The sequence below is a fragment of the Vigna unguiculata genome, chromosome 6 (assembly GCF_004118075.2).
Source record: "Vigna unguiculata cultivar IT97K-499-35 chromosome 6, ASM411807v1, whole genome shotgun sequence".
Taxonomy (NCBI): domain Eukaryota; kingdom Viridiplantae; phylum Streptophyta; class Magnoliopsida; order Fabales; family Fabaceae; genus Vigna; species Vigna unguiculata.
The window spans coordinates 21,469,305-21,487,914 of NC_040284.1; the positions used below are offsets into that span (position 1 = coordinate 21,469,305).

General features: G+C 29.4%; 2 protein-coding genes and 1 long non-coding RNA gene across 9 annotated transcripts; 2 read left to right on the forward strand and 1 right to left on the reverse strand.

The window, feature by feature from the left end:
* The first annotated feature begins 299 nt into the window (after positions 1-299).
* Positions 300-4,154, forward strand: LOC114187595. Of its 7 annotated transcripts, none has more exons than XM_028075875.1 (5): positions 300-390; positions 492-576; positions 1,466-1,654; positions 1,920-2,013; positions 2,384-4,154. In XM_028075875.1, exon 5 carries the CDS (start codon positions 2,935-2,937, stop codon positions 4,066-4,068), a length of 1,134 nt encoding a protein of 377 aa, XP_027931676.1. In that variant the 5' UTR covers positions 300-390; positions 492-576; positions 1,466-1,654; positions 1,920-2,013; positions 2,384-2,934; the 3' UTR covers positions 4,069-4,154. The 7 variants fall into 7 exon arrangements, with proteins under 7 accessions (XP_027931676.1, XP_027931674.1, XP_027931681.1 ...); XM_028075873.1 differs by having other exon boundaries at positions 1,923-2,013; XM_028075880.1 differs by having other exon boundaries at positions 1,923-2,013; positions 2,439-4,154.
* A 1,039-nt stretch (positions 4,155-5,193) lies between these two features.
* Positions 5,194-6,983, reverse strand: LOC114186916. Its single transcript, XR_003605171.1, has 3 exons — positions 6,854-6,983; positions 6,672-6,741; positions 5,194-5,439 (listed from the first exon to the last, which is right to left on the reverse strand). It is a non-coding gene; the product is annotated as an uncharacterized LOC114186916 (long non-coding RNA).
* Positions 6,984-14,160: 7,177 nt separating this feature from the next.
* LOC114187483 (protein NUCLEAR FUSION DEFECTIVE 4-like) lies at positions 14,161-16,367 on the forward strand. Its single transcript, XM_028075745.1, has 2 exons — positions 14,161-15,593; positions 15,834-16,367. The coding sequence occupies exons 1-2, from the start codon at positions 14,488-14,490 to the stop codon at positions 16,261-16,263; spliced, it is 1,536 nt and encodes a 511-aa protein (XP_027931546.1). The 5' UTR covers positions 14,161-14,487; the 3' UTR covers positions 16,264-16,367.
* Positions 16,368-18,610: the final 2,243 nt, after the last annotated feature.

Here is an 18,610-nt window from a genome sequence, read left to right on the forward strand (position 1 = left end):
ACTTACGAAATGCTTGTAGACATAATTAACATATATTATGTATTCTCTCTTTCAAGGAAAAAAACGAAGCACGAAGAATCCAACTTTGCTTTTGGGATCATTAAAGTCGAACGTACAAAAAGAATGAAGTGAAACTTTTGCGGTGCAATTCCTTCCTTCAAATCTTATTTTAAAACGATGCCATCATTTAGCTTTCCTCATAGATATCAACTATACTTTCCTTCAAAACTATCTTTAAACTATCCGAACTTTTATATTTGAGTTGTTTAAAGCATCTTAATTATTTGAGCTTGTTTTGACCACAAGAGGTTCCGCAATATTTTGTAGATGTATTCCCCAAATTTCTATGCCAAAATTTGATCCGTCTCTTCAAATTCCTCTTGGTGTTTGGTAAAATGTACCTCAACTTTTCTTTTGTTTCTTTTCATAACATATAGGTTTGTGTGTATATTTCTAAAGCCAGATTTTTTATTTTTATTTTTTGATAGCAGCAGGGTGTAACAGAAAAGTGTTTGACGAGGTTATCTTGACCGCAGATATTCGTACATCTCTTCGTTGGACTCAATTATTTTAAAGGTTCAACTTCATTTATTTAATGAAATTAATTAGAAATAATAAAGTTTCATATGATACTTCTAAAGATCGCTATATCATTTTTTAATGGAATTTCATATATCATCTGTTGTCAGATCTTTAGAATTCCATATTGGACAATGTTATAGAAATCGAAAATTACACGATCACCAGTTTTACATGTCACTTCAGATTTTAATGAAATTATCATAAAAAAGGATCTACGTTGACTATTTATTTTTTACAAAAGTAATTATTATTTTACTTTAAAGCTCAAAACAATGTGAATAAGTATAGTCAACAAAAATTCAAAAATAGTTTGTTTCAAGAAGCCGGAAAACAAAAGAAGATAAATGTTGTATTTTTATAAAAAGATTACCACTATCAAAATTAATCCTGATTTTTGTGCTTCAAGGTAGAAACATAATAGAATCTAACAGTAAGTAATAAAAAGAACAAAAAGGTAATAAATAATCTTTAATTCAGAAATTAACATAAGAAAAAAGTTAATAAATTCATTTATTACAAACTACTATTACGAGGGTGAATGCCTCCCAAGAAATCGATAACAGTTAACCTAGCTATATGATTACAGCGGTTAAAGTTATAACATTGGATGCAAATAATAATCATAATGATGACACAATCATGGCGCAGTTGTTTATAAAATCTTTAAAGTTTATATCAAGTTTGGAATTGATGACTGTAATAATTTTGTCTTGATGGACAAAAATAGTAAGTCATGATGTAACTCCAGAGAGTGTAATATGGTTTTAATTGTTGCTCCCTTAAAATTCTTTTAACATTGTGCTTAGTAGAAGGTATCTTCAGGAGTCACTAATGAAATTCTTGTATTTAAAGCATAACAAATTTATAGATTCTCCCTTTGAAGGAAATGAGCAAAAAGCATGAAGAATCAAACTTTGTTTTTGAGATCGTTTAAGTGGAAGATACTCAAAGAATGGCGTGAAACTTTTGTGGTGCAATTCGTTCCTTCAAATCTTATTATAAACTGGAAATTGATGCCATTATTTAGCTTCCCCCGATGTCAAGTATACTTTCCTTCAAAACTATATTTGAGGTATTTTAATTGTTCAAAGCATCTTAACAACCAGAGAATTATCTTCCACAATATTTTGTTGACGTTTTCCTGCTCTTGAAATTCCTCCTGGTGTTTGTTGAAATGTACCTTAGAGTTCTCTTTTGCTACTTTTCATAATATGTATACATGCGACTGTGTTTCTTTTCTGAGATTGATTATTTATAATTTGTTAACTTCCATTTTTCAATCGCGTGACTAACTTCGATTGCACTATTTCTAAAGTCAGATTTTTTTTTGTGAGTAGCAGGGTGTAAGAGAAAAGAGTTGGACGAGAGGTTATCTAGTGGACTGAACAAAGTCCTACATCTAGCTTCTATTTGGTCTCAATTATTTCAAAGGTTCAATTCCATTTTGTTATTATAAGCTTGATCTTATATATCTTACTAAATAACTATAAACTTTTTCTAATTGCTGAATGAAAAATCTAGTTGGTTCATGGATGATGTATCATCTGCCATCAAGTTTTCTCCTTATGCACACTTTTTTTTTTTTTTTTTTTATTGAAAGTGTCTATCATAATTTACACAACATATTTGGTATTGCGATTATTATTTTCTATTTCTTTCTTTGTTTCTTGTGCTTGCGATTATAATTTACACAACATTGTTTCTAAAGGTAGGAGTGAGTGTATAGATACAGACGCAAAAAAGAATTTTTGAAGTGTGAAAAATTAATTGGGTGACGTTGTGTGTATTTGTTTGTTTGCAGTAAAATGTCAATTCGAACTAACAAAATGAAAGCCGTAACTGTGTTGATGAAGCAGTTGACGACAGCAAGGGGGAAATTCCATGAAAAGGGAAGAGATGAATCATTTGATGGGGAGTTGGAGAAGTTGCGGTTGGTTCTGAAGAAGATAAAGGATGTGTTTATGGAAGTGAAGAAAAAAGAAGAAAAACTGCTTGACACATTAGCAGAGGTGTATGACCATCTTCGCAGGTTAAACCGCAGGAAGCTGCATGAAGACATGCATAGCATTTGCGAGAGTATCAGAGATTCTGCTCTCATGTTGCTCCCAACGCTTGTTTTTGATGACTCATCACAAGGGTGGCGAAATATCTCACTCATCGGAAGACTTGGTGCAGTCCCATCAGAATATTTGGACTCTCGAAGATTATCACCGGTTACACGATCCATCGAGATCTTGTTTTTTGTCTCTCCTAATTTTTCCTGAGAACGCTGTGATAAGGAAAAGAAACGCAATTAGTTTGTAGATTGCAGAGGGTTTGATTGGAAATACAGAGAACAAAACGGCAGAGGAAATGGGTGAGGATGTTATTCATGATTTTTTGAAATGTAGTATGATTGTACGCTATGGTAATGGAAAGAGTCCCCTTGTCAAGAAATTTCAAATTCTTCCTGTCGTTCGTCTTCAGATGCTGTTATATTTAGATGCAGATTTAGATTATATCAGACCACATCGGTTACAGCTTGATAGAAAAAAAGTTACAGTAGGTGGAGTTGATACAAAAAATGTGATTTTACGTAGTGTTCTTAATATTGGTGCAAGTTATCTGAATTTTAGACCACAATGGGTCACTGAATTGAGGAATTTAGAGGTACTTCAACTTGGGCGTTGGCAAGATTCAGCTTTGCATCACATTGAAGTTGGGAGTGAAGAATTCTTGAAAGATTTGAGAACTCTGAAGCAGTTGAAATATGTGAGTCTCCGTGGGATATCAAGAATATTGGAGCTTCCATCCTCCATTGCTGAACTTGAGAGCCTACTAATTCTTGATCTAAAAGCATGCCATAATTTGGAAAGACTACCTCATGATATTTCATCAATGAGAAGTCTGACACATCTGATTATGTCTGATTGTTGCTTACTGGAGGGCATGCCAAAGGGGATCGAGAAGCTCAGTAATCTGGAAGTACTGAAGGGATTTTTAATAAGTACTTATGAAAAGACTCCTTGCAGAATATCAGACCTTGTGAATTTGAGAAAACTGAGGCGACTCAGCATACATATAGGAAGTGAGGCTGAGATCAGGGATGAGGAGTTTGAAGGTTTGGAAGATTTTTCAGCACTGAAGCATCTGAAGATATCTTGGAGTGTGTCTGACCGAAAGTATGCTAAGATTAATTTCGTTTTACCACCAAGTTTGAGAAAGTTACATCTTGAATGTTTTCCTGGAAAGTCTTTGGAAGAATGTTTTATGCCAAGCGTTCATGGTAGGTTCAGGTTCATATTGACCGAGCTAAATATAACTGGAGGAAAACTGGAACATATTGTAGATTTTAAATGGTGGAGAGTGGAAATACTGCGTCTGAAGTACCTTAAGCAATTGAATGTTGACATATACGATTTGAAAGCATTGTTTCCTGAGCTGAAATATGTAAAAGTTAAACAAGTCTCAAACATTTCATACCTTCAACATGAATGGGCAGATTAATAGGACTTCATGCTGTAAAATGTTTTCCATATTTAATTTGTTCTTTGAATAATATTATGTTATTTACACTATGCTGTATATCTAGAGTGACCAAAATAAGGAAACAATAAATATGATTTGTCTGCGTGTTACTAAACTTTTTATCTCCCTATTAAGTGCTTTGAATAATGCCTTCTACATTGTCTCCTTTTGCTAAAATAACATACTTCTCCAGCTCACATAAATAATAAGATGGTACTGAACAAATAGATATTGAGGTTATTTAAACAAATATTAACAAACAAAAACAAACAACACCTTTGGAAATTTGGATCTAATTTATTATTACAAACCAATTTATATTAATTAAAAAAATATTACATGTTTCTTTATATTTTAAAGTATTCCTTTTAATAAATGTAAGCATCTTTTTTAGATTTATTTTAAGGTTATTTATTTACTTTTGTTATATTCATTAAAATAGTACTAAAAGTACGTACAATAATTTTTCCAATTGTTATAAATAAATTGTAATATATTTATGATATAGATTTAATTTTAATATATGTATATTAATTTTAATATATATTTTCTAAAATTTACTCTTTTAAAACAGAATCTTGAATAATTGTTACTGAACAATACAAAATATATAATTATCTGTTTGAAATTATTTTCGGACACTAATTTTAAAAAATTAAATTAAATTTAAATATTTTTATACACAATTAATACACTTGAAAATATATTCATTACAAGCAAATTATTTTAATTTTTTCTTAAATTATTCAGTAATATATTTATGAAAACGTGGATTTCAAAGATATTACTTTATTTCATAAAAATAATTTTGATACTTATGTTTTCACATTTTTATTTCATATATAATGTTATAAATAAACTTAAGTTTAATTGTACAGTAAGTTATAATAAAAGGATATTGTATATGTGGATTAATTTAGATACCATATTTATTATAATTTATTATATATAGAGAAAGAGAGTTCATATTTATGTATTATATTATAAAAAATAAAAAAAAACTACAGCAAGAATGTGATATTCCATTCAAATAGATTAAATCTACTAAATAAAGCATCGCATAATTATGATAATAAGAAACAATTAAAGGAACAGAACAGAACACGTACGGATCTACTATTATAGTTATCCATAGGAGTACTTAAAAGGAAACATAGGCATACAACCATGCCAAAATCGAAACAAGGACTGAACGTTAACTGTCTTGCAAAAGGGTCGCTCCTAGAGCAAGAAATCACAAAAGAGAGGGGCATTAAAGCCATAAAAACTACTATTAGGAGCTACAGGTAACTGGTCCAAACTATGCAACACCGCTACCACCAGCAGATCCACCTCCAGAGCTCTTTCCATCTGCTCCCACCGTAAGGTGATCATTGCAAAAGGAAAAGAATCAAGGTAAGAACATACACAACAAAGAAAGGGTAAGCTAGTGTAATTTAAAGTTAACATAGTATAGCAGACAAGTACTTAAACAGTTCAAGCATTTCAACACAGTGAGCACAGAGAATCATGTTATCGCAGACAAGCAAGACACTATGACTTGATTCTCCGGATAAATATACTAAGATCGGATTCACTGGAAGCTTGCACTTGTGGTTGCCTCTACTGCTCTACAGAGCCATTGCCAATGGGATTCACTGGAAGCTTGCACTTGTGGTGGCCTCTACTGCTCTGCAGAGCCATTGCCAATGGATTTCACCCTACCACACACAAGGTTAACCTTCAAGCATCTAAGGCCATTATCCTGCCAAAGACTAAGGCCTCCCGCCACTCTCACAACTTGGGTCAGTTTGCTCTACCTGAGACTCACTGACCCATTTGAGTTTCGGGATGCGGTCCTTACTTGAATCCATACCTTAATATATACACTACACACCACCACGAGGTCTCCCCACAAGACTCATGGAATTACGCCTATCACACAACAAATTCATGTTTCATACCATATCCACCACCTTTATCTCAAAAAACCAACCAACCAAAATCCATGTGTTATTCATGCCAACATACCAACTTTTAGTTCATAAGATTCAAGCAACCATATATATTCACATGCTTTAGGTTTTGAAAGAAAAGGGTAAATAAATAAATCACACAATTCACCCATCAAACAAAGAGAAAAGCAGAATTGAAACTACAAGCTGCAGCAGCCTCGCTCAAGCTAGGAGTCGTCGCCCAGACGAGAGAAGTTGTCTAGCTCAGGCGACGGGCTCTCTCGCTTAGGCGAGCCTACAACAGTGGGTCTTGGAGAGTTTCACGATCCCTCGCTTAGGCGAGGCTGTCTCGCCTGAGCGAGCTGGCCTGTCGCTTAAAACGCAGCCCCTCGCCTGGGCGAGTGCTCGAGGCAGAACCCTGAGCGAGCTGTTGGTATTCTCGCCTAGGCGAGACGAGCTCGCCTGGACGAGAATGTCAGTTCTCCCCCACCGTTCCACACATGCAAGGCAGAAAAACGACATAGAGCAACATCCAGAATATAAGCCAACCATTTTTACACGATTCCAACACCATTCAAGCACCCACAATATGGAACAGAACATAAGCATGCCATAATAACTATAAACTTAAAACCTAGCTCCCCTTACCTTGTTATACGCTAGCAGAATAGAGTGGTAACCCAAGAAAAGTAGTGGAGCACTGGAGCAGGGTACGGAGCTGAAAACAAACCCACACAGAGTTGAGAAAGGGGGTGCTAGGGAGAACTCCGGACAAAACCATTAGCCTCTGAACTGGAGAAAGAGAAGGACAAGGTTGGAGTTCGACTTACCTGGAAGTACAATATCCTTTGCTAGCTTGAAACAAGGAGAGAACCTCTGTGCCCTAGCAGAGCTCTTACACTAGACGAGGGGAGGGAACAAGGAGCTGGTTTTTTTTTTCTGAAAATGGAACAGAATGAAGGGGTTAGGGGCTGACAGGGGCCGGCCTTAGGCCCACGAATGGCTAGGCCCCAACTACTCAACTGAAAAGGAAAAAAGGAGCTTACAAAGAAAATATTTTAAACATAATAATATAAGTGGAATATGATCTTCAAATCACAGTCTTGCTGTTAACAAAATTATTTGATTTATGTGACTAGGGATATTATTGGCAGAAGAGGATGATAAAGATATCAACACCCTTCTTTTTCATGTCCTTCTGCTTATTTTTCTTTTTTATTTTCTATTTGTCACAAATATAAAATATAACAATGATAATGAAGTTTTTACTGCCAATTTCATAAAAAATGGTTAACATTCTTCATTTTACTTATCTTAGTGGATTGCACTAGTGAAACAACAATCCTTGTAAAAGGTTTTACTCCCTATATTTAAAAAAAAAATTGAAGTTTAGCTTTTTTTATAAATTAGTCTAGAACGTCTATTTTGTTAATTATTTTTAAGAAAACCATCCATCATACTTTTTTATACTATAAAAAGATGAAATTATGATCAAATTCTTTCGATCACGCTTAAAATTACAATAAATAAACTATACACTTTAATTAATTAAAATTTAGGTTCAAATAGTTAAAAAATGAAAATAAATAATAACAAAATATTTATTTGTGTTGAACCCAAAAAAATTAATACTTATGGAGGCAATAATGTATTCTACTTACGAATTATATTGTATTGTACCACAATATATGAAATGTTTTAGTTATTGAAAATTTTTATCAGATAAAAATAAATTTATCGATAAAATTTGTTAATAAATTAGAATTTGAAAATGAGAATACGTATTGATAAATATTTGTCATTAATCTATAAATTTGTTGGAAATCTAGAATTGTTATTATTGTCTAATTTATTTGATGATAAATTTGTGTGTGTGAAAAACTTAAACACAGTTAATTAATTAAAAAGGAAAACAAATGGTAATAAAAGTTTAATGTTTTTTAAAGTATAATTTTGTCTTGAATAAAAAGCATTTAGAAATCTTACTCTGATCATTCACCTGCATAGTTGATAAAAAAATACAAATAAGATTAATAAAATTGTTTTAAGAAAAGAAATAAAATTATATCTTAAGAATGATTTTTTTATTGCTTTTTTTTTTTTTTAAATTACGGTGACGTGAGGCATATACCTATTGTGATGTTGCATGCATTAGTGGTTTTGTGTGGTTGAAAACTTTAGCTTCATTGAGAAAGAACCATTATTAGTAATGCACATTATTGCACTCAAGTGGAAACAAAGCTTTTCCTTCAAGTCATTTGGTTATATATAGCACTAAGCCCTTCTGCTTTCAAACAACTCCAACATTTTCCACCCTAAATGTTCACACCATATGAAACCTAAAAACAATAATGGACCCATTGATTTAGTTTGGAAAAAAATATATTTTTTTATGAAAAAGTTTACATAAAAAATTAAAGTAAAAGGTTTATTTCATTATAATTATTTATTATATAAACTTCTAAAAATAAAAATTAAAAGTTTTTTTTTCTTAAAATCGAACTCTTCCTAATTTTGATCATTCAAGGTTATACAATTAAGATTTATAATTCTTATTTTCTCTATCACTATGCTTCACAGATACCTTTTATACATGCATTTATCTAGCTGATTATAAATTAAATTATCAAAATAGTTAAACGATGGAGTGGGCTAATCAATCAATTCATAAGTTTTTTATTTGTTAATCAAATAATGTTATTAAAAAATAAAATTAATTTTATTTATAAAATTTAAAACTTCATCATTTTAAAAAATTTAAATTTAAAAACATTTTTTTATCATTTTAAATATAATTTTTAAAGTAATTGACTTTATAAGTAGGTATGATAAAGTAGACAATGTCTAATATATTACTCCACCAATCTATTAATAATTTAGTAGGACTGAGTTTACATTTTTTTTAATTCCTCAGTCCGCCTAGTTTAATTCACTAAAAAAATTATAATAGCAGACTGAATTGTTTTTTATTAAAAATTAAAATAAAATAAATAATTTTGTTGATGATATTATTTAAAAAAATACTAATACATAATAATATTATAAGCTAAACTATTAATTCTTACAAATTAAGTTTAAGATATTAATTTTAATCAAATAATTTAATATAACAGTTCTTTCAACTTATATGATTAGAAATGTTAATTAATATTTAAAAAATGTTAACATATGAGTGTTTATATATATATATATATATATATATATATATATATATATATATATATATATATATATATATATATATATATATATATATATTATGAAAATAAAATTGTAAAAAAAACTAGTAGATTGGACACACTTAAATAAATTTGATGGGTTTTTTTGAATTGATTTATTGAAACCATCTAGTAAAAATGGAACTTAAGTGAAACTCATAAAAGACAATGACGTTATTTTCAACTCAAAATGTTTATATAATGAATTTATAATTTTTTTTCCTTATTCATTCTTCAACAAGTCAACATTATCATTTACTTAAACATGAGACTTATAGTTATGCTTCATTCTCTTCTCTTGATATACTTTTTTCATATTAAAGATGTTAACTAAAACAAATAAAAAACTTTCTCATTTTACTGTCTATTTATAAGTTTGAATCAAAACTAAAAAAATTAACATGTAAGTACATATATAGATTCGACATATCGACCATCTTGTTAACATTAAAAAAAAACTTAAGAATATCATTTGAAATAATTGGTGAAAAATAATCATCTTTATTATATTTAAATAAAAAGTTTGACATAGATATTAAACAAGTCGGTCGGGACGAAACCATTAATTTGATGGACTAAATTGTGTATTCGATATATAGATCGATAAATGGTGGTCGAAACAATTTGTACCAATGGTTTTGTCCAATATAATATATTACTTGCAAAGTTATTAAGAAAATTATTTTATTTAATTGCATAAATTTTAATAAAATTTGAGTTGGTACCTTAGTCTTAGACAGTCAAGTCAAACCAAATGAACTATTCCTCCCATGACTCTCATAAAGAAAACATCTTTTATTTTCACTTTAAATAAATAAAAATTGTCATCATTCATATATATATATATATATATATATATATATTTACTTACAAAAACTAGATCTATGTATAAATTCATAGTACTAACGATTACATTTTTCAGTCACATTAATAAACATATAAATATAGCAAAAGCATTTTTTTTTCCAACAAAATTCTTTCCATAGATAACTTTATACTATTTGTAGGTAATTGCAATAAAAATGATAAATTAAATTCACAAAAAGAACAATATTTCCAAACTAAAAGAACAAGATTAAGAATTCCTATGACTAAAAGTCTCTAAAACCCTAAATTTCCAAATTCATGGTCTATTGTTGTCTTCAGTTGTCCGCGAAAATCGTCACCTACATCAAAGATCTTATGACACGTCACCATCATTCTCAAAGATCACGTAATCGTCATCTTGTGCCTTACCCGCGATTTTTTTTTTTTAGTATTCAATGTTTACTCTATTAATATCATGTTAGGATTTCACATGTATCTATCGCATTATCTTAAAAGATTTCTAATTTTATGTTGTCAAAGGATAAGATCTAAAGAAATATATTAGAAATTAGAAAAAGATAATTTTACAAACTAGTTTTATACATAGAAGATAAATCCAAAATTATATTATAAGATAATATTAAAAATTATTATAGATTTAGAAGAAAAATTAATTGTGGTTTTATTATTATCCGCTTACTAAATTCAATAGTGTTATTTGTCCGAAAAGTAATGTTTGATAGATTTTAGATAGAATTTATAGACAAATTCAGTACTATTGTGTATTCGGAAAATAATGTTGGATATATAGATTTTTTAGAGTTGAAGTACAATTTCATATTATATTGTGATATATATATATATCTCACTCAAATAAAAATCATTATTCTAATTTAATATTTTTAAATTGAAAATTTGTCATTTATCTATTATCTTAGTATCATTTTGGCTGATTTATTTTTATATTTTTAAAAAAATATAAAATTTTATAATTAATATAAGATGATAACTAATGTAAAATTGATTTTTATTGTTTTGATTAAAAACTTATCCGATTTTAATCATTGTATCTAATATATGAAAGTCATCAAGAATATGCATAACAATCACTTGGTGTACTAAATTAACAAGAATATCATTTTACATCACTTACTTAATTATTTTATTATTATAATAACTAATTCCTTTTTGTCTTTAAAATTATTTGTTATTTATAAAAAAATTAGTAATATCTTAATACACGTGAAAAAGGAAGTATGAAATAAAATAACAAAAAAATAAAATATTCTGATAGAAAATTTAAAATATCCAAATTTATAAAAAACTTAAAACTTAATTACACGTATTGTTTGATTTTAAGAGAAAAGTTGATTATGTTGATGATAATCTTATTTGTTACTAATTTTTCTTACTTTGTTGGGCAATCACTAATTAAAGACGTCTTTTCAGAAATGACACATTTCTGCTTATAATATTGAATAGAAACTATTAATCCTAAATCAATTAAACTTTGTAAATGCTTTATCATTCTTCTGTGGATGCTTATGGAATACTACAAGTAACATTGATCAGTACTCTAAATAGAGATGAAAAAAATTAAAGATTTTAAAGTTTATTTGTCGTTTTTGGTTATGTCAAATCAAATTAGAGAAATTTGTGGCTTGAAGAGTGCAACAGGGTTGATACTTCAGATTAATTGTTTTACTTACGTTTCTGGGTATAGGATAAAGTCCATGATTCAATCAATATGCTATGGTATTTGAGTTCATGTGATTAACAATGAAATGATTATAAATTTCAAAGTAGGTCCTTGCTTTGATGGTTCAATAGCAATCTGTGTGGTCCTATTAGTGAAATTAATTTCTTACATAACAAAAATAAAACAAAAAATTTATTTAATAATAAAAATAAAATTATATGAAGTGCTTATTATGTATTTTTTATAATTTATCATTTTTTAAGAATAAAATATATTTATTATTATTGATAGTTTATTTCATAAATTTGATTTGGTTTATCCAATATTAATAAAAAATAATATTAACATAAAGTTTAAACGAAATTAAGAAGACGTGTTATATTTTTTTAATTAAATTTAACATCTAAATTAATTTCATAAAAAAATTATTTTAATATTTTTGGTGAGTTTAGTCACCAAGTCGTCATTCAACCTAGAAATAACATCTAAAATTTCAACTTGAACAAATCTATTATTGGTTTATTATTGATTTTTTGTTTAGAATTAAATTTTAAATTTAACTCAATCCTACAAACTTAATTTGTAAGATAAAATTTGTATTCGTTCGTTTATATACTATAAATCTGTGTTATCCTTAGTTGAGGTGATCTCTAAGACACTCCTCATGGATATATATCTCACGAGATTGAGATTAGACATTAATAAATGATATGATAACGGGTGATATGATAATCTTGACAAACAACAAATTTTCTGATAGTAAGTGACACAATAGACTCAGATCAACAACAAACAAATTTAATTGACGAATATTCAACAAATATTTTGAAAATGTCAAAATTTTCTTTTATAAATGTATTATAAATTTATCTTTATATCTTATGAAAGAAAAATTTTCAACCAAGACCAAGAAAAAATTGGATGAATTGACTAATTTTTATCTTTTTTATTAATGGTGCTGCCAAATAGGATGAAAAGAACTCTCATGTTGGATATTGAAACAAGACAAAGTACATATATAGGATTCAACACCTTGGGATTTTTGTTGTACATGCTCTAAGAAGGTTAGGGTTCCACAATAGATGGATGAATTGAATTAGGTAATGCATAGGCACAAGTTGTGTCTCTGTTTTGGTATTCCTACATCTGAATTCAATATAGAAAGAGCTTTACAACAGGAAGATCCATTTCCATTCCCCCATTCTTATTCATGGTGAGATTGTTGAAGCCCATCTCCTCCAATTTGCACATGGATATATATATACACTTTTTGTTGATAAAAAAAAACTATATCACTGAATAAATAACTAATAAATTAGCTTTTATTTATTAATTGAATAATTAAAAATTAGAATGTAATATTTGCAACTTTGAGTACAGTAAATTTATAAAATTGTTTATTACTAATTTAAGCAGTAACAAAAGAATATAATTTGATCTTCTTAAAATAAATTGAAATTGAGAAAAGTGCCATGTGAGTTTGGATCCCAAACCCGAATGATGGAAATGGGGCGATTAAGGGGAATTTTGGTTTTTCTGTCATGTATTACGTCATAACGACGAAAGACACAATTGTACCTGTCTGTTTAAATTTTCTCTCAAAACTGTAACCGATTAATGATACTCTATTTTCCTTTCATAACTTTAGAATTTTGCTATTGGTGTCCATAAAAAGTAGCATTAATACACCTCATCTTTTAATGGGCAAAATAAGTCTCTCATATTTGGACTATTTCTATTAAAGGATGAGTTGGTATATGTATATCGATCGTTGATTGCCAAAAAAAAGTTAAATTAGTTATTTTGTAAAGTAATTTCAATACATACATTTAGTTCAAAAAGTAAAATATATTAATAATTTAGTTTCAACTTTGTCTAGATTAATATTTTTTAAAATTCTTAATAAAACTTTAAACCTAAGTTTTAATACATTTTTTAAAGTTATTAATATGAGTTAAACAAGGTGATCCAATGGAACAAGACATTAAAATACACAATTTAATTCCTCTTGTAAATAACAATATTTATGATTTTCAAGACATAAAAAATAAGAAGGACAAAATGCATTTAAAGTATTCTGATCTCTATTTGTACAAAATCTGAGATTATTACACATTATACCAATTAAATACCATAAAGATATACGCAAAATTATAATTTAATATAAGAGTCCAAGTTCGAATAGCATGCAATGTGGAAGGGACAAAGCTGAGAAAAAAAATGGTGGGGCTGTTCTCTGTGATGCGTATTTCACCGACAGCCATAAGTTTAAGACATCGTGCGTGTTTGGCAACTTCATATAATTGAGTTTCCGATTATGTCCTTAAGGCCAAATCAATCTATGTTGTGTTCAGATTCAACTTCAAAATCCTAGCTACCCGCGTCAGCTTTCATTACAACACAATGGATCTGTTTCTCTCCCACACACGAAATATTTTCAAGTCCGAATCTATGAATGAAAAACATTGATTTTTTATATTAATTAATTATGTTAAAAATCATTTCAAAGCATGGTGGTGCTGTAGTATTGCTTCATACACAAACCCATTTTGTAACTATTCATTCCTCCACTGAGGGGCATTATACTCTTGACTTTAGCTTTCACACCATAGTGTCTCTACCTTTTACTCCACTTTTTCTCAACATATAAACCCTCACACATTCCATACTCTCTTATTAGCTTAGAAGGGTACTTCTAAGTTCTTTTTTTTCCCCTCTAAACTTCTTTAATCTCTCTACCATGTCTTCCACTACTCTCCAATGGCTAAGCCTTGTTGGCACCATTTGGCTCCAAGCCATAATTGGCACAAACACTAATTTCCCTGCTTATTCTTCTCAGCTGAAGCAACTTCTTTCCATTTCCCAAGTCCAACTCAATAACCTTGCTTTTGCCTCTGATGCAGGCAAGCTTTTTGGCTGGTTTTCTGGCCTTGCTTCTATATACCTCCCTCTTTGGCTTGTCCTCTTGACTGGTTCAACTCTTGGCTTAATTGGCTATGGTGTACAATATCTCTTCATAACCAAACAGATTTCATCTTTGTCCTATTGGCATGTGTTCTTGCTAACTTTTCTTGCTGGCAATAGTATTTGTTGGATCAACACTGTGTGCTATGTTGTCACCATAAGGAACTTTCTATCAGATCGCCAAGTTGCTGTCGGAATAACAACTAGCTACCAAGGACTCAGTGCAAAGATTTACGCCAACATTGTTGATGCTGTTTCTCCTCACAACAAGGCCAAAACATTTCTCTTCCTGAACTCTCTTTTACCTGTGATAGTTGGGCTAGTAGCAGCTCCTATGGTCAGAGAATTTGATGCCGCAAGTCCTAAGCACACGCGTGTTGGGTTTGCTGTGATGTTTGTCATAACAATTTTCACTGGAATATATGCTGTGTTGAGCAGCTTGCAATTTGTCACAAGCAAAGCATCTTCAATAGATATCATGACTGGTATCTTAGTGTCCCTTCTGTTGCCTCTTCTGGTTCCACTTTCAGTGAAGATCAAGGAACTGCAGGATAATAGAGAGAACTTGAGAATCTACCATTTTACTATGGAGGAGAATAACAGTGAAGAGAGGGTGGAGAATGAGGTGAAAGAGGGTGAAGTTGAAGAAGAGATTGGTATCATAGAAGAAGTTGGAGTGAAGTTGATGGTTAGAAGAATAAACTTCTGGTTATATTTTTTTGTGTACTATTTTGGTGCAACAGTTGGTTTAGTTTATCTTAATAACCTGGGACAAATAGCTGAATCTCGGGGTTGCTCCAATACTTCATCTTTGGTGTCTCTGTCATCATCGTTTGGGTTCTTTGGCCGTCTCATGCCATCTCTTATGTACTACTTCTACAGGTAAATGTACTCTTCCTTTATCTAACACCAACCCCAGCAACTGCATTTACACTTCTCATTTAATGCATATAATGGCTACACATGTGTTAGTTGATCTACTGTAATAAATATGAACAAAAACTGCAAAATTTTAAAACCAAAACCAAAACCAACACTTTTTCAACCTAAGTTATAAAGTATAGTATTCTACTTTAGTAAATATCGAATGTCATTCTTCTTACTGACATGGCTTATTTTCAGGGGAAAGGGTCGAATTTCAAGACCTGGTTCACTGTTGGCAGTGATGGTTCCAACATCAGGAGCGTTTTTTTTGCTTCTCAACAGAACTGATCTTGCTCTTTATGTTAGCAGTGCAGTGATTGGAGTGTGTACTGGAGCAATCACTTCCATTGCTGTTTCCACAACCACTGAGCTGTTTGGTACAAAGCATTTCTCAGTGAACCATAACGTGGTGGTGGCCAACATTCCTATGGGATCCTTCATATTTGGCTATTCAGCTGCACTTGTTTACCGTGGTGAAGGACATGGAAGCTATGAGCAAGGGCAATGCATGGGCATGGAATGCTACAGAAACACTTTTATCATCTGGGGTTCCTTGTGTTTCTTTGGAACTCTTCTGGCTTTGGTTCTTCATGTTAGAACTCGCAAGTTTTACTCACAAAAACAATAGGATACACTTTTGGCTTCATATTTCCTTTTTAACATACACAATGGAGATTGTGTCATGTATAATCTCCTATTACACCTGAGAAAAAAGTAGTAATAGTAATAATAATAAGATAAATATAAATGTAAATTTTCATTTTTTTTTTTGTTTTCTCTATCACACATTTATTTATTTTCCCACCACCACCAGCATTTTCAGGTTTGAGTTGAAGAGGAAATAAAATACATGGTAAATATCCTACAAACTTAGTATATGAGGGTATATTAATGTAAAAAAAAAAAAAAGTGAAGACTTAGTTAATTCAAAACATAATTAATGTAAATAAAACTCTTAAATCATATTAATGAAAGTTAACAAATCTATATTTCTACACTTTCTATTCTCATGATAATTGTTAACTTTAACACAGATGCACATGCAAATAGATTTTTTTTTTTCTCTTCAACAAAAAATCTAGATGTGCTTTCATATTTAAAACTTGGAATTTTAAGTTAATTCTAACATGTGAGGGATGACTGAGACATATGACAAGTTTAGTTTATTTGTTCTGTGAGATGGGAACATATTATTTGTTCGTTGCAGAGGCCAACCATAACTTCACACAATGTGTAAAAATTAGCTGAGCCTTTAAATGAATAGTTATTTTCGGTCTATTAATTGGTCCTTCTGTTTACTATGAAAATAAAACACACCACATCTACTTTTTTTAATTTTAACTTTTATTAAAGGACAAAACTATAGTTTACTTTTTTGTGAATAGAAAAAACCTAATTTTCTTTAAAAACTAATATTGAAAGAACTTCATTCTGCAACAGAAAAAAGAAACTGCAGAGTTTCACTGTATTTTATCCTTCACTAAAATATTCATATATTTGTTATATTTTTAATACATTATTGTTAACATATCATCCACTTTCACATCTTCAATTTCATGTCATATGATCTTATAAGGTCTTTCAATGGTTTGTAGAAAAATTAAACCTAATGTGATTTTTTTCATCAGCTTCATGATACAGTGATAGAGAGGCACATGGAGATAGATAGATATATAGGTCTGCCCATTCCTTATGATTCAAAACTTTACTGTCATCCATAAAATAAGAAGAGTGGTTGCTTCCCATTATGTATCAACAACTCTTCAGTTTATGATATAAATGAATTAGTGTGGTCTTTTGTAGAATCAGTGACCACAGTTTGAATTTTAGTAGAAAGATTTATTTTTCTAAATAATCATACAATTGATATAAAATGTTTATTAATTGATACTGATAATCGATTTTAATAAAAAAATATATATTTAATCACTTTTACAACATATTTTCTTTTAATTATTATTTTTTCATCTACAGTATTTAAATTTAAATTTTATTCAAAATCTTTGTTTAAGAAGATCAGTACCGAAGTTTATAAGAAATTTGAAGTACCTTTTACTAATATTTTTACTTTAAAAGATTTACAATATTTGTATTGTCCTTTTTAATTATAAATTTTATAATGTATTTCTTGTTTTCGATGTTTAAAAAGATTGGAAATTGTTTGTGTTCTATGTTTCTTATACAAATATTTGAATCAGATTAAATAACATAACAATTCTACAATAAAAAGAACAGTAAATACTTTATTGACATTAGACTTACTGTAAGGAATTGTTTGAAAATTTTGAAATTTTGTAGTATTTGAAACAGTTCTACTGAAATAAAATTATATATAACTAGTACTTATAGTGAAAAAATTATTGAACATAGTTATAATGAAACTTTAAAATTAATATTTTTAAACATATAAATTATATGAAACTTTACAATAAAACTTTATAATAAATATTTCATATTTTTTTATTCTTATAAACATCATTCACAACAGTATGAGATTAACTGGTCTAAATATTTTTGTATATAAATTAAATATTTTTTTTTCTTAAGTAAACCTGATTCTATTACTGTTTTTCTATTGACAGTAAAAAATATATAATAATATTTATAAAACAGTTTGTGCAATTCTTTATCATTATTTTGTATTCATATATATTTCTTCTAAATTTTTTAAAATGTTTGAACTACCACATGATGCAGAAAAGGTGTATAGACAGATGAGTAACTTAGAAGAAAACAATGATGGTTGACAGGCACCGTCAATCCGCCATGTGCGGTGGGTTTATAAGAAGATGCGCCGTCCCATTAATTTGTATTGCATTATTAGAATTTTAAAAATAACTCTTAGCTATTAATAATAATGGTTTATGGTTTAGTTCAAAGAAAGAGAATATTAGATAATTGTTGAACCATACGAATCTCAAATATGAACCTATATTCTCATAGTAATAAAGAATTTAGTTAGAATGATAATGAAA

Bases quoted from the DNA above. Each gene is read 5' to 3' on its own strand.
- LOC114187595 (XM_028075875.1), top strand. From the start codon at position 2,935: ATGGGTGAGGATGTTATTCATGATTTTTTGAAATGTAGTATGATTGTA.
- LOC114187483 (XM_028075745.1), top strand. From the start codon at position 14,488: ATGTCTTCCACTACTCTCCAATGGCTAAGCCTTGTTGGCACCATTTGG. The intron at 15,594-15,833 runs GTAAATGTACTC...GCTTATTTTCAG, and splicing joins CTTATGTACTACTTCTACAG to GGGAAAGGGTCGAATTTCAA.